This window comes from Agelaius phoeniceus, chromosome 8 (genome assembly GCF_051311805.1).
Source record: "Agelaius phoeniceus isolate bAgePho1 chromosome 8, bAgePho1.hap1, whole genome shotgun sequence".
NCBI lineage: Eukaryota > Metazoa > Chordata > Aves > Passeriformes > Icteridae > Agelaius > Agelaius phoeniceus.
The window spans coordinates 18,532,849-18,549,621 of NC_135272.1; the positions used below are offsets into that span (position 1 = coordinate 18,532,849).

At 39.1% G+C, this 16,773-nt stretch overlaps 1 protein-coding gene across 4 annotated transcripts; it reads right to left on the bottom strand.

Moving 5' to 3' along the window:
• Nucleotides 1–53: 53 nt before the first annotated feature.
• On the bottom strand, nucleotides 54–13,977 carry RNPC3 (RNA binding region (RNP1, RRM) containing 3). Of its 4 annotated transcripts, none has more exons than XM_054637982.2 (15): nucleotides 13,694–13,977; nucleotides 12,651–12,698; nucleotides 11,435–11,553; nucleotides 10,722–10,802; nucleotides 9,910–10,021; nucleotides 9,371–9,439; nucleotides 8,640–8,785; nucleotides 7,606–7,731; nucleotides 6,731–6,867; nucleotides 5,815–5,976; nucleotides 5,555–5,649; nucleotides 5,417–5,475; nucleotides 4,753–4,885; nucleotides 3,833–3,905; nucleotides 54–280 (listed from the first exon to the last, which is right to left on the bottom strand). In XM_054637982.2, the coding sequence occupies exons 1-14, from the start codon at nucleotides 13,931–13,933 to the stop codon at nucleotides 3,846–3,848; spliced, it is 1,587 nt and encodes a 528-aa protein (XP_054493957.2). In that variant the 5' UTR covers nucleotides 13,934–13,977; the 3' UTR covers nucleotides 54–280; nucleotides 3,833–3,845. The 4 variants fall into 4 exon arrangements, with proteins under 4 accessions (XP_054493957.2, XP_054493956.2, XP_054493958.2 ...); XM_054637981.2 differs by having other exon boundaries at nucleotides 54–1,207; XM_054637983.2 differs by having other exon boundaries at nucleotides 54–1,280.
• Between the last annotated feature and the right edge of the window lie 2,796 nt (nucleotides 13,978–16,773).

Sequence of the window (16,773 nt, forward strand, 5' to 3'; positions counted from 1 at the left end):
CCTGCCCAAAACCCCAAGAACAAAAGTCAAAACAAAGAGAAGGCAGCAAAATTAAGAGAAGGGAAATAATTTATTAGATTTCACAAGCAATCTAACATACACTTATGATGTAGTAAGTCTTGTGAGATTTAAAGATATGTGGAATCCTTAAGACAGGAATGTTTATTCTCTGCCTTTAATACTTTAGAAATGCAACTACGCACAGTTCAAGAGTCCTGATGATCACACTGCTTCTTCCCCAGCTCGGAAATACTTGAAAGAGAAGGAACACAAAAGGGACCTGGAACATCACAAAGGCATGTTAAAAGAACTAGCAAAAAATAGCAGTGCTATACTGGCTTTTGACAATTAAATTGAAAGATGCTTAGTGTTTTAAAAAGTGCTTAATGTCTGTGAAAAATACATCTTAATAAATGCAGACTGTATTAATTTTATATTATAGAATGTTAAACAGTAATGTAGAATGAAACCTACAGGAAACATGTAGGTCACTAGCAACAACACTACCTCAGTGCAGATAGCAATGTAAAAAAACCCAAACAACCAACAAAAAGGTAGCAGTGATTAATAGTTGATTATTAGTCCAGCTCCAAATACTTAATTGCAAGATATTGTTCATTTTCTTCTTTACTCAAAAAAAGACAAAGTAAGGAATGTATTAACTAAATCAACTCCAAATTGTTTCTCATGTACCAGGACAACAGTAATCATCAAATGATCTAAAATTCTGGTCAACCCCTTAATATTAAAACTGCTCTGCAATGTATTTTAGCCAACATATTATTATATTAATATGTTTTTAAAGCAAAACAAGGTGACCTGGTCAGTGTGAGATAAGCACAGCTTCACACAGATCAGCTGGTATGAGCTAAAACTGCTCCACTAAGGAACAGGACCACAAATTACTAGGGTATCTGAGGAAGAAGGTGAAGGCCACCTCTTAAGCCTAAGAACCTTCATTGTGTCTATTCACACAACACAGACAACTCTTCGGTTTATTCCCCCCCCGAAAAAATTTGCTTTTTAAAATTATTAGATTAGCTCAAGCTTAAAATGTGCTAACTCCTCCCCACTTCTACTCTATACTCTATTATGAAAACTTAAGATGCAGTTGAGTGCTACAGGAAACATTGCACAAAAAAGGATACAACAAGAAAGGATACACTCTGCATGACAGTATTATTGCAGAATTTACGCAGGAATGTTTCTAAAGAAGAACAGCAGAATGTGGTTTAATTTTACTTGATTCTCAGTTTTGCACACACATAACTTTATGCTACCTACCAAAAAAAAAAAAAAGCAAATATGCCTCTTTGATAAAAAACAATTCTAACCCCTTATGAGATTTAACGAGGGCTGATGAATCCATCAACACTAAACTTTATATTCAAAAGGAAATGCATTTTTTGATAACTTGAACTATTAGGACACGAGCAGATTCTTCCATCTCCTTCAAGTCTTTGCCATTTTATAGAATCACTTCATTTCCAAAACCCAATCATGTTTCCCTTTAATGCCAGCTTTCAAACCACTTCTTCCTTATGAAGAAGCTGGAGACCTCTCAATATCAGTTTCTTCCACAAACTTTTCTCCCAAACAGTTGTATTTTAGGTACAGGAAAAAGTCACTTTAGGTGAACTTTTTGCCAGTCATCCTTCAATAAAGAGACATTTCAGCCAGCAAGGAGTTCTGCAGTATTTTATGAACCATGTGTATTGTTTTGTCAAAAAAAAGGATAAAGCCTTTGTAAAAAAAAAAAAAAAAAAAAAAAACTAAAAAAAACCCAAAACAAAACAAAACCCACCCAACAACAGAAAACCAACCCTAGACTCAAGTAGACTCAAGTTTTTATCATGGAATTTTACTTCATAAACCAGCATCCATCCAAATATTCCAGCAGGAACAGAAAAACAGTCATGCAGAAATAGGGGTCAGCTTAACCATTACTTGGGAAATGCAACAAGTATTTTTAATTAAACCTCATGGATCCTTAGAAACCTGTGTAACTCCTTGGCACATTGATATTATTAAAACATACAAAGAGTCAAGGTAAGAGAAGTTCTGCCCTTGGACAGAACACCAAGAACACTTGTAAGATTGTAACTCGTGGAAGATTTTCAGGTGCACAATTGAATCTTGCCTCAGTACGGTTTGCTCACTCTAGAAAAAGCTTCTGAGTTGACCATCAGAATAACAATGAATAAGTACTTTGTTATTTTCTTTATGCAATTCAAGTATTTAACATGTTTAATGAATTCAGAATTAATGTACAAAATGAGTTGAAAAAAAGGGCATTCCTAAAAGAATAAAAGTGCTGACTTCATCTATCAGGTTCTCCAATAGCTAAAATGCTTCAATTTTTTTTAATATAAGAAAACTTTGTAATCTTATTAGACAAATAGAAAGTTTTTTCTAACAAGAAAGGAGTGACAAACAAGACTGAAATAGTCTCAAATACTTGATCCTAATAGAACACTTTAGCCAAGGCTCTTCAGAAGGCCTATAAAAAAGTGATGTTTAATCTGACAAAATACAGACTTTGCAAACTATAGACAATAACACAAAAATAGGAAGTAAGACCAAAGAGAGAGAAACAAGCCTAAATCTGATTTTGGAAATCCTTAGACAATGGATGGAATGAAGAACCTACAATTAGAGTAGCTATTAAAAATAGAACTACCATCACAATAACCACACTGTGGGCTTTACAGCCAATTTGCAAAAATCAAAGCAAATGTTCACATCCTTTATTTCAAATTCAGGTTTTCTTCAGAGTAACAAGGATCAAGCTCCAGATTAAAAACACACCATGGGTTAAGGATTGTTTCCTAAGCACTCAGGGTAAGATTTCAATTAATTTTGTTTTAAGCAGAGGCATAACCAGAGTGATCTCAACTGTAACCAGAACTTAAGTTCCATATCCTTTAAATTGGAGCTAATTCATGTATCAGAGGGTGCAGACTGAGAAATAAATACTTTTTATTCTTGCACCAGTTACTGCACATGGTCATTTTTGAGTTCACTATGCAAATATTTGCAGGCCATGAAACCACTCAGGTAGATTAGAGCTGATTTGGCTTGACTTACTCTCACATAAATGAAATACTCAGAGTAGGGAGCAGTGAAGTAAAGCTACATGATAAGAGATAAAAGTTAAATAGCAACTTTCTGCTAGAAGGTACTTTCTCATTACACTTAAATAATGCCAAAAATCAGGACCTACATATTCCGCAACAAAGGAAGCCTTCATCAATGCAACATTAAGCAGCACTTTCCAACAGAATATCCTTCACTGATTCAGACAAGTTTAAAGGTTACTGCAACAGCACTAAGAACTCATTTTCTGAAGTTAGAAAAGATTCTTTACAGCCAGCAGAAGTTTATTGCTGGAACCAGTTCTTCAGAACCCCATTACAACGGCAGGGATAGAAAGGAAGGAGTTAAGAGGCAACACTTTTCAATAGCAAAACCCTGGGAGATTACTAAAAGATAAGTGGTCCAATTCCATAAAATTATTCTCCTTATCTTTGCAAATTAAGGATTAGAGAAACTGACAAGTGCCCTACAATATCAGGATTAGGAAAATATTGGCCTCTGAGTTTTTTAACACAGGAAAAAGGAAAGCTATAAACTTACACCAACTATATACCTTGCACTCTGTTTTTCTAATATAAGCACACGTTTAAGAAAATAAATTTGTATGGAACATTTCCTCTCCATCATTAATATTCCTAAAGAAGCTGTTAAAGAGAGAGTAAATAAAACCAAACAAACACTAACAAAACCCCCAGCCCCAATCCTTTGTTTTCACTTTCAAGCAGGGAGTCCATACCTTATGCAGGGTTTTACTTTTTTCTTTTCCCTTCGTTGGCATCCTGTTTTGGTCTAGCTGAACGAGCAAATTGCTGAGATTCTATTAAGGACTACAAGTGTCTGGTAAGCAGAAGTCAATTAAGAAAGACAAAAAAGATTACTCCTGCAAATTAGTCTAGAAAGTGACCTTTATCTGTGAATCAATTCAGTATGAAGTATTTTAACAGTGTCTATTAGTCAAAGATTAGGACCTCACTGATACACAGTACAGGAGTTATTAGAGAGTCCATAAGGAGAACCAACTGGGAATGGGTTAGATGCAAACAAGGTAACTACAGTAGGATAAATGTTTGATATTTATAAACTTCCAACCCAGCATGTTAATTCTTAAAGTTAATGTCTCAGTATTTGAGAGGAAAAACAGTAAAAGCAGCAGATGCTGGGGTTAATGTGAGTATAAAGAAAGTGAAATAAACTATGAAATGTTAAAGTGAAAAATAAGAAAGGACATTCACACAAAAAAAACCAGTGCTATGCAATCAAAAAGAGACAGTTCCAGCTGAAAAACCCATCTAGAACCACTTACTCTTACAGGAGCATTTCTTATGATCATGATTCTGCAAACACACACCTAACCAAGTCAAAAACCTTGTATTTAATTTAAATACAGTGGTCATGCAAGCTGAATTATCTTCTGTATTGTCTTTGCAGGATCAAAGATGTAAGACCAGCAAATTCTGTTCTTAAATCACTTTTACTTTCCTATTTCAGAAGAGTTGCCCCTGTGTTGTTTTCAGCTACCATAAATAGTGCACTGTGTTATGCTGATTGGGTTTCTTAAGGCATTTTTTATTTTGCAGAACACTGTGACAACAAAACTTGGCAGAGACTGGCAGAGATGATAAAGAATATAATGTAAATGCTTGAAGAAAAGGATACAACCACCATGGGTTTTTCAAATAAGACATAGCCATTAACTTCTTTTAGTGCTTTAGCAGCTGCCTTCTCATTGGGAAGTCCAATGAAAGCCTGTCCCTTCATCCGGCCCTCCTTCATCAAACGGATATCAAACCTAGGGGCACAGTGCAGAACTGGGAATTACTCATGGTTAACAAACCTTGCAGATTTCACAGTACAAATGCACAATTCTCATGCTTCAGGTGGGAGAAAGAGCAGAAACAGAAGCAAAGCCTACAAGGAGGCAAGATGTCCTTGGAGACCATTTTGCTTGGGGAAACCATTTACTGAAAGGTAATATTAAACTGCAAGATGGCAAATTGATGTGCAGTACTACTAAACAGGACACATGCAAAATGATCAGATACACACAATCATCTACACAGTTCATTCTGTGTCACACAGCCAAGAAAAGCAAATCTGGGAATGAAAATATAAAGGCAAAATAATAGGGTCTTCAGTCACTCATAATAAAATAATTTGATTTCTTAATCTTCATAAATGAAGATTTTTAGGTCTAACACATTTTTGTTTATGCAGAAACACAGAAAATGTGAATATGGCTATTTTTAAAATCCAGTTTTCGGAAGTGTCATAGAAGTTAATATAAAAGGCTTAATTCTAACCAAGTATGAAATGAACTCACATATTGCGTTCCACCTCTGACTGGAAGTCAACATATCTTCCAAAAATGAACTTAAGATCCTGAAATTAAAGTGTAGGCGTAAGATGAATGCTAAGAAAAAGCCCTTTTGATAGATATTTAATTTGCTTGTTTACTTACCTTTTCTTGAACTTGTTTAGCTAAATTCTTCACATATATCCTGCAATTTGGATCACCTGGCTCATAGTTTTTGAAAACGGAATATTTTTCCATTTCTTGAAGACAAAAAATGAACCATGCCTTAGTTAATTTACTTTGCACATTTGCTCAGTATAAAATAATTTACTATATGCTCAATTAAGAAAATAAACACTTATTTAAGCTATTTGTAGCAACAAATAAAAAAGCTGTTACTAGATAATCGGTTCTCACAGTTATACCTTCTCTAGAAAGTCTGTTTTTTTCTAGATCCTTTCTAGAAATAAATTCTGATGGTATTTCATCATCCTCCTCTTCAGTTTCCATTTTATCATTTGAACTAGGAGCTGGGAAAATCCTTCCAAAGCCTGTATTATTGATTTCTTCTGTGGTTGCATAAAGGTCTGAAATTTCAAGAAATTATGTAAGTGGTTTTTACCTTTATTTACACCAAAATCAAGAGCCAGCAACAAAAATCACACTCCAGCAACATTATAATAGAGCAGACTTTGCAAGGCAATTTGAATACACGCTTAAAAATGAGTCTTAATCCCTGGTTTGACAAAAGCACCTGCTCTGTGCAGTCCTATAAAACCTCATGTAGTACAAATAAAGGCCATGGCACACATTAGTTATCATAAAACTTGCCTTGCTGTTCAATCCTGTATCCATTTCATTATTTTTCCTTAAAGAAACTGGATACTACTGTAAAGTACCAAGAACCACAGATTGACCATAACCCTCTAAAAAGCCATCACACCTCATTGTTATCAGTGCCCAGCATTTTTATGGCAGATAATCAGTGCACCAGAGAAAAGGGGTTGGATGTTGCCCTCTAAGAGCTGGAAAAGGAAAATCCGAAATTAGCTTGATAACATAAAATACTGAAAATTTGTAACATTTGCATCCTGTCATTTAAAAGACAGTGCAATTCACCATAAACCACAGAGCACATAGGAGAGCCCTTTAAAATCCTCTGGATCCTTTCCAAAGCTTGTAATGTGGAAAAAACAGCAAATACAACTATGATTCAACTTGGTGTTGAAAGCTCCAGTACAGTAAAGGAAAAGAATTTCTTGGTGTAAATTTCAGCACTCTTTATATACTGAAGCCACATGACTTGAACATTAAACACATTTGAAGTACAAACCCTCTTACCATTTTTTTCTTCTTTTTCTGGGTTTATCTGAAGAACAGCTGGGATCTCAGTACTAATATGAAACTCTATTTTTTTATGACCTACATGCTGCAGCTGCTCAAAGACATCTGAAGGTGACAGAGTAGGGTGCGAGTTACTGTTTAAAACAACAACAACACATTAATTAAAGACTCAGACACTGATGAATGCATGCTCAAACATGAGATTTCTTCCAGTTAGATTTTATGCTGTTGTTTACCACAAACACATGTTCTCCATTTCATACATTTCACCCAACAGATTTTCAGGTGATTACAACACCACAGACACAGAAGGTACGTCTGGCAGTGGGAGCAGAACCAACCATCATGTACCACAGTACAATACACACAGGCATTTATTAAAACCTTTATCAGTAACTTCAGCATGAAAAATAAGTGGCCTTGCTGCTGCTCTCAGCTAGTATATAAAATACATGACACTTAAAAAAATGTAGCAAATCATTTGGAGGAAGCAGGCAGCCATTAGTAAAAATGCATTCACAATCATTCATCACAACACAGAAATACTGCACTGCTGTCTACTGTGGCACACTGCAGTTCTAAGACCCAAACTCATTTTAAAGTAAGCCAGTTTCTATACTTCCAGTGTCATACTTTTAATTCTTTGTTTTAAGAAGCAGCTCAAACAAGAAATCCAAATTGTTTCAGTCACAGCTGTGATGTGAAACTAGTTATCTTTTTAGGAAAAGGAATTTCTATTAGTTTGACAGGAAGAGAAACAGAGCTTGAATCAGGCACACTTTAAAGTTGTTGAGCAGACTTTAGTTCAAACTAGAAGAAAATATGATTTTCAGGGCAATAAAACCAATAGGATAAGTGCAAAAACCACAAACCTGTGGGAAGTACACACAGGAACATTCAACATGTCCTTAATTCTTTGCTTTTTTCTAACACCACGCTTCTTTGTGTTTATAGGTCTTTTAGGCTGAAGGGTTGCTAATTCCATCAACTTTGTCATTCTATTTTAAACAAAAAGAAAACCAAAACCAAACAAAAATAAAACAAAGAGGTTTACAGTTTATTGAAAGTACCAATTTAAAAACCATACCCCTTTCCTTAAAGCCCTTGATATAGAACTTTTCAGAATATAATTGTAAAACTACCTTAAAACTGAAGCTGTAACACACAGCAAATCAATATACAGAGAGCACTTAAGGACTGACCAAAATCCTAACATGTCAGTGATGCCCTTCCTTCCCCAAGCATGCTCCTTACTGGGGCACTGAAGCTGTGATGGCCCAGGCTGAACCTGATTTTCTAACACTCAACAGGGGTAGCTTTTTCCAAATACAGCATAGGGACTTTCTGATTTACTTCTCAGTTTAGACAGTAAAGGAAAAAGCCGCTTTTTAATTTAGAGTTAGTTTAAAGATTAAAAAAATACAGCTGTGATATAATTCAGTCCCAAATGTGCAAGAGAATCCTCAGCACAAATATTATCACCCCTAGCATACCCGCTGATGTACAAAGAATGTTCTGGAAGTTGGTGTGCACATACAATTCAGGCTGAGGAGTCAATTTAGAAAGACATGGAACAATGAAGACTTCAGAAAATAATCTAATTTCTGCTTCCCTACATCTGCATTCTTCAAGCTGAGTTTTTGTTTAGTTGGGTTTTTTTGGACATGGGAACAAACGAAAACTTGCACACCAATAGGCCACTCCCCTTTTCTTACTGCATTTAAACTTGCACTGACCTTCTGCACTCTGGAGTTTCTCTAAGCATCTGGAAAGATTGCTACACACTCTCTACAAGCTGCTACATCTATATTCTGCAAACATACCACTTGCTGAACTGGAAGCTGGAACAGTAAAACCCCCTCTTTCAGCAAGCCCAAAACCCTGCAAATGACTGTAAAATGCATACCTCTCCTTTTCCTCATCATTATCACTTTCATATTCTGATTCATCCCCACTAGACAGTCCTTCTTCCTCTTCAGGCAAAGGAGGCTCTTCAGGAGGCAGAGGTGGGATTGGGGGAGGTGGCACAGGCACTGGTAAATACTCTTCATACTAATTATAGGGAAGAAGTTGAAAAAATTAAACTTCTTGAAGGAAAAAACCTAAACATGTCTTGTTTTCTTAATAACAACAGTCAAAGCAATTAATGATAATTTAACAAGTATGTCCTCCAAGTATGCTTATAGGGATCTAGATAGCATTTTGGTGAATTACATTACTAATGAAAAACTTTCCACAAGCAAAAAGTCTGCTTTCTGAAGCATAACAGTGAATGGTTTCTTTTAAGTTGAGATGAGAAAAAAATACAGCAACCATGGCCTTGGATTTTCACTTTGCACTCAGCTTCAAGGACTTTCCTGAGAATACAGTCCAAGTATATGGGTGAAGGCTTAGGCTCCAAAGCCATGTCAGTTCCAACAGTGAAGCAACAGTCTGAAACACTGCAGTGCTGCTACCAGAGATGGGTATTTCTTTGTTCTAAGTACAGTCCAAAAAATTGCTTTAGAAGACCAACATGTATCCAGTGAAATGCAGCAGGATTTGCAATCCTCTAGAAATTCAGATCTCCTACTATGCTGCTAACATTTTAAATTGTGAATCAATGCTACAGTACTGAAAACATATTTAAAATGTTACCATGGGAGGGCGAGCAGTGATTGGCCCAAAAGGTGGAGGGAGATTCATTTTATTCATCAGATGGAGTACCTGAAATGAGTCAAAACAAGTAGGTTTCTTCTGAATAAGTAAGTGATAACAGTTCCTTGCTAGGTAAAACAGCCAATCACTCCTGGCAGGTGTAAATGAGCACAGTTTTAGTGTTGAACAATGTAAAACTTGCACTTGAGATCCAACACTAATAGTCAATATAAGAAACACCCTAACAAGGCTAATAACAAACATACAGCATCCTCTCAGAATGAAATTCCAGGAACTCAAGTCACATCTAATTAGGAAGAGCATATCCAGTTAAGTCCTCAGTGTCAATTAAGTAATCTACCTCAGGTTAATAAAATCTCATTATCTCAGCACAGTAAAAAACTAAGATTGGTTAACACTATCACAGAAAATCCAAGTTAGTATTTACAATGACAAAAATAATTACTTCTGTAGATAATTAAAGAGGAAAAATTAAATGTCTTTAATTTTTCACTTTTTTTCCCCTGTTTTTTACTTACCTGGACATAAAATTTGGGCACACTTGCCAAGGCATTTGCTATATTTGCTAGAATTGCACTTGAAGGTGGTGGATACAAATATTTGAGGCAAGAATTGATGGGAAAGGTGAGGCTGAGGAAAAAAAGATTGAAAACAAGACACCTTAACATTACTGCCACTTAATCACCCATAACAATTAATGATTACTGGAGGCTTAATATTGATTACATCTGAAGTAACACTGAAATATTATTATTTCCCCTAGAACAGTTTTGGGCCACTTAGAATGCCTTTAACATCACTGAGTAGTCCCCAGTGTATGACAGATTTACTGGGCTTGGAAATACTGAAAGTATCAAGCCATGCAGGAGCCTAAAGCAAACAGAAACAAACAACATGCACAAAACCAAAAGCACATCAGAGCAGCCTGCACAAATATCAGAAACTCAATAAACTCAAAAATTTACTACTTCCTGTATGCCAACATGAAAATGGGGGGGAGGGGAAGGAAGACACATCAGGAAAAAGAAGTCAGTGATATTCTGCTGTTAGCACTGGGGGAAACTCAGCCCTCCAACTCCCCAAGAAAGCAATGTGCAGTGCTAGAAGGCTGTTCTGCAATCCAGAAGCTCAAAGCACGAGTCACTATGCAGATGTGAGGATTCTAAACTTGGGGAACTGAAACTCCATCTTTATGACAACTCCTACATGCCTGAGGAACAGCAGCATAGGAGTTATTGCTTTGAGCATCTTATTCAACAGTACATAACACATTTCAAAATAATCTGTAACAGAATAAAATAATTAAGATAAATAAAACCCCGACACTAACCCGAGGTTGGGTGCAATTCCATTCTCTATTTTAACACAGTTTGGTTCTATCTTCTCTTCTTCTTTCACTGGTTCTTCTAAACTGAAAATTAATTTAGTCTTAATTAAAACAGTGCAAAAATTAGGTATGCCTTATGTAATATATAAAATATGCATAATCCATAAATATAAAAAATAAATTAGCACAGGTATTTTTAACATCTTTTACCATTTCCATTACTACAGCTGTTACCAATTCTTCATAACTAATACATGAGGATAATTACAGTAGTGACAGTCTTCTAAAATAAATACTTATGCAGATTTAAGTAAGATTCCCTATATGCAAACACTCCTGACTTAAATCCACTCAATGGAAAAGAACTGAAATTATTTATCATGCACTCTCCTCAGAGACCATAAATTCAAAGGTATTAAATTATTGATTTGTTCATATTCAGAAAGTGGAATAAATAATCTGAAAACTCTACTACAGTATTTTTAATTAAGCACTATTACATAGCTTTTATGACTTATTTGCACATTCCACAGGTGCAAATGACACAGTTCTGTTGGGAGGAATGCAGTCACTGTCCTATATTTCAGAACCTGTTTGTTAAGACTTCCAAGTGGTTACAATTTATCCTTTGAGTTACAAGTACTACCTAAGTATCAAGAATGCAGAACCTCCTTTCCTTGACCACAAAGATAACAAGGAAATTACTCTGCACATACCTTTTGCACTTGTCTGAGGCAGAAGGCTGGCTAAGTACCTGTGCACTCTCTTGCTCCTTTGCAAATTCAACAACTAATGTGTGACCCAAAAGTTTCAGCTGATGCAGTCTTGATAAAGCCTTCAAGTAATTACAGAGGAGAAGAGAAAGGGAAGAGGACAAACATGAGAATTGTTTTAAAGCATAACTGTTTTTCCTTTGAGTGGTACACTGGCCATAGGATGCAGGCCCAACTGCTTTAAGCTAAGCCTGTGCTGCTGTGAACACGAGAGCCCTGCACTGCTTGTGTCTTCCCAGCTCTGCTTTTAGCAGCATTTCCTGCTGGCAGGAAGGAAAGGGACCAGCACAGCCAGAGCCACAACACAGATTGGTCACCTGAACACAGCAGCAGCCCTAACAATCAGACTTTTCACACAGCCTACTAAATTGCTGGAATTTCAAGTAACCAACCTTTTGCTCCTGAAGTACAAACATGCTAAACTCTGTCAGTAACAGCTAGGGATTCTAAAATCAAGATCTTAACAGTGGCTCTGGGAAGATCCAGCATTCTTAAAGTCCAGAGCCCAGCAGGCTGCTAACAACTGGCACCTAATTCACCACTGCTCACCTCACACAGTCTTTCCCTTTTTTAGTCCTATAAAGTGTGGCCTAAAAGAAATAGAAACAATGCAACAAAACCCCCAAACCCACGTTATATGGGGGAAGTTGTGGCACAGGCTTTTTAACCAGACTAGTATTTAAAAAGCATTATTAGTATAACCTTTTTGGCTTATGTCCTATTAATACAGTAGTTTTCTTATCAAAGTTGGGCATTCAAGGCAGACTTGGATTGTGAGACTCACAGGGCTGACTTTTACGGCAAACAGAATTACACAGGAGACAAGGAAACTCTGCTTGGTTTATAGTTTGTATATAAATGCACACACATCCTAAAGAGTGCCCTGATCAGTCTCAGCTTCTTTAACTCTGCCAGGCTGGATCAGATAACTTCCACAAACCCCTTTCAATCCACCTTTCCTAGGACTCTAGGAAACACAGAAGTAACCAAGAATTTTATCAAGTCCTGCAAGCAAACCTGTCCTGAAACGGAACTCTCATACTACATTGTGTTGCTTTGTTTTTTCCTAGCCCTAAGTACCAGATGATGTGTAAAAAACATTAGAGCATTGGCAATTCAGTGCTTTGCTGAAACATTCAAAAACAAACTCAATACAAACCTTTGCAGCTGCATTTTCACTGGGAAAGGTGGCAAAAGCAGTATGTTTCTAGAAAACAAACAAAAAGTTATAATGTATTTGAATCACAAACGTAAGAGATTGCATGTAAAACATTGAGCCACAAGCACTTTGCTAGTCCAAGTTTACATCCTTGAAAGTTACCAGATGGGAGTTATCTAATTCCCTTTCAGGGCAAACATGAAGGGCTAGAAACCATTTTTCTTATGAATTTCGGAAAAGTACCTCCTGCAGTCAAAATCAAGACATGAGTTCAGCAGTTTGACAAATATAGGACAAGTGGGGATTTTTTAGTGAGCTAAAACCATTCTAAACTGCACGAAAGTACCTATAGATACAGAGGTTTAATTCTCTTCCGAAACAGAAAACTCATTGGAGCACCTCATAAGACACTTTCATCAAAGTTACTCTTACTAAAAGTAACGCTCTTCCTGCTATGAAAGTTGTAACTATTGGGCTCTCAACGTTTGAATGGTTTCTAATTTTCCCCCCTAATTTTCCAAATTAAATCAAATCCTCACATAATACACCTCTCCAAGCGAATTTTTTTAAACAAACTTTATTACCCCATCTTGCCACTACATGACTCCGTACCCAAAATCATTGTAACAAAGTCAGTATCTCTGGTATCCTATAAAGCATGACCCTGATAAAATATGCAGACATCATCCATCTGCAGTTCTGCAAAACTCAAGGCTCTTTATGAAGAGTACTTATCACAAAACAAACACATCCATGTTTTCGTAATCTGGAGGAAGAAGAAAGCAAACCAGAGATTTCAAGAGAGCTGTGAAGGTGCATCCCTGCCCGCGCCAAGAGGCCTCTGGGCACGGCTTAGCCCAGCCTCGCCGGCCGCACAAGAGGCCAAGCCGCGGGCACGGCGCTTGCGGCGGGCGGGCCGGAGCCCGGAGCCGCCCGCTGTCCCGCCAGCCCCGCGGGACTCCCCGGGAGCGGGACCCCCGCTCCTGCCTGGCTCCAGGCTCAGCCCTGCCCGCGGCCGCCCCGATCCCGGTCCCGGTCCTCACCAGCCGCCCGTGGTCCGACAGGACGCGCACAGACACGGCCCCGAAGTGCTGCAGCAGATCCTCCTTCTCCGCCGCCGTCAGCTCGGCGGGCAGGTGCCGCACCAGCAGCGTCCGCCCGCGCCGCCGCGACACGCCGGGGTGCGGCGGGATGCCGGGGTGCGGCGGGACGGCGGCCAGCCCTGGGCCGCCCGCGGGTCCCAGCCCACCCACCCGCAGCTCCTCAGCGCCCGGTGCCGCCATCGCCGCGCAGGGCCCGGCACGGCCAGCGGGACAGGCGGCGCAAATCGCGCGAGAGCCAGGGCGACGCCTCTGCCTCAGGTCTCGCGAGACTGGCGCACGCCGCGGAGGCGGTGGGAAGCGCGCGCGGAGGCGGGAGCGTCCCCTCCTGGCAGAGCCTGCCGGGGGACGCCCGCGGTGCTCACCCTTTAACGCTGTAACGCTTAGGAGCTTGCCCTCACGCCAAATCCTAGGGAGTGTTGCTCTCAAAATGCCCCCTCCTCAGCCTTTAGTTGCACACACTTGTTCCTGCCTCCCTCCCGTGAACAGCAAGGTTACTGATGTGTGCCTGGCCACGGGAAACACCGCCATAATTACAACAATCAGCGTGAGCAAGGAGGATGGACAGATTGCTGTCACTTACCACAGCAGCCACACAGGCGGCTCCCAACAAGCCTGCCTTGTTCTGGGGGATACAGGCTGTGATCCTGAGAGTGAAATCCCCGATCTACTGAATTAGCTATTTGCTGGCCGGCAAAAGCCGTGCCTGCCTGTGTCGCTATTATCACAGGCTGTGTCCCACAGAGGCGCAGTGCGGGCCTGCTGAAGCACTTGCCGTGGCTCTGAGCAGCCGGAGCACACAGGGACGCCCGGGCTCCGTCACTGCGCTGGGCTGTGCTGGAGCCAGCCATGGAGAAAACTTGCTTGGAACCTAGTCCATAAGACGGGGGCTTCCCACACCTCTCCATACAAAAAGCAAGGCCTTCAGTCCATAAAGTCCTTCAGTTTTCCTGAGCGGTCATGACAGACCTGGTGCTGTGCGCACTGTGCACCCGCAGGGTTTTGGCCAGGCACGTTTGGTGGCTGAGCACTGACAGATTGGGCAAAGGCCTGGCCATGGTGGGTGGGCACAGCAGTCTCATTAGCTCGATCAGATGACAATCTAAATTTCTCCAAACGAGTTTGGGAAGGATCTGGGTAAGGGATCAATGAGAAAAGGATCTTCTGAAGGGATCAATGAGAAAAGCAGAAATGTGGGAGCTATTTCTTATGGGATTTGTTACTGCATTTTTGTTGCTGCCATAAGTATAAGCTGGGAAATATGAAGTGGGAAGCAGGTGGAATAATTGACACGGTGTGCAAACAGAGCAGTTTAGTTTCTCTCTTGATAACACCAGCAGTACTGGTTTTGTTTTTTTTTTCTGAGGCTGTTGAAACTCTAAAAGTTGCACTGGCCAGCCAAACCAGTTCTGTGTGTGGCTTGTGGTTTGTATAAAGTCCAGAAGATTTTCTGGGGTATGCTGCTCAATGTGCAGTTGTAGCAGATGGGAAGATAACAATTGTAAATGCAAGCCTGTGGTGGCTGTGCTGCTGCATCCTGTTTAAATTGGCCTGACTTGTAGTTCACTCCTGGGTAATGACTTCAGAGAATTTTTAATGCAGCAGATCTGTGAAACCTGTAGGCAAAGCAAACCTTCCTGTTTCCGTTGTAGTGTTCTAGTACATTCCAGTTATTAATAAGCACATCATTCACCAGATGGTAAAATAATGAAATAACTTCAAATATGTTTTCCCCTCAGAACTAAGGAACACTGTTCCCAGTTCTGCTTAGAGAAGGCTGAGGAAACTATGTACTCTTTAGTTACACTGAACAATTGACAAGAACTCTTTCACTTGAAATAAATAATATATCATGGCTCTTCAGCCCCCCCTGTTCCTCCTAGCACAAAATCCCCCTCAAAAAAATCCTCTTCTAAAGTCTCTTTACCTTGTTAGACCGGGCTGCTGAAGATGAACACCTCTAGAGCAGAGGTTTAACATAGCAACATGCAAGTCAAACTGATAAAAAATGTGTATGTGTTTTTCCTAAGTCACAGAAAGTTAAAAAAAATAAAAAAATTCACTTTCTCTCACGATCATGCCTACAGAAAAAATGTATGAATAATATGTTACCTTTTTTACTTTTCAAGATGTTTAATTTGTAGATTTTTGAACAGTAGAGTTCTTCAACAGCAACACATCATGTTTTTGTGTTGAAATCCACGGCTTAGAAGTTCTTTGCTTATACAGAGATTGAATGCAAATGGTTTAGCAGTACAAGTAAGAGTCAGAACTACAGACTCATTCAGGTGGGAAAGAAGGGAGATCCTTTTGCAGCAATCTCGAGTCCAGTCAAAGTCAAGTCCAATTCCTACTCAGAGCAAGGTCAATACTGAAATCCAACCTCATCATTCAGAACTTTCTCCAGCCTGGTGTTAGAAGGCCCTAAGGGTGAAGATTCCACAGCCTGCATAGACAAGCTTTTCCACACCTTAATTAAACTTCTAGTGATTTTTTTTCTCCCTTTTAAATCCATTTGAACATGACTATGTTTTTGTAAATGTGTGGCAACTTCATGAAGACAAAAATTCAAATTCCAGTTAAAATGTATTGAATTGATAAGAACGACAGTCTGATCTGTAACTATACAAACAGTGACTTGCAGAACTATAGATTATGCAGTCAGGGCTGTTTGAGTGGTTCTCCAAGTGGACTCTGCTTTTACTTTTCCTGAATAGAATCAAAATGTGCGTTGCAAATGCTGCATAGCACGCCAGTTTCTACAAAGCTTCTAAGCTGCTCTTGTATGTTACCTTGCATGTGTGTCTCCATGCACATCATTGACTCCAGGGCCTCTGCTGTCATGCTTGGCCTGTGTTTCTGCATTAGTGATAAATATTTCCTTCTCCACAGAATGACTACTTGTTACTACAGCTTAGATCAAATCTGGTTTTCAGCGCAGATGTTAAAGGAAATGAAATTTGGCAGAGCCACCTCATAAGGAAAATTGATGCCACATCTAAACAAGTTAAGACAGAGCTCCA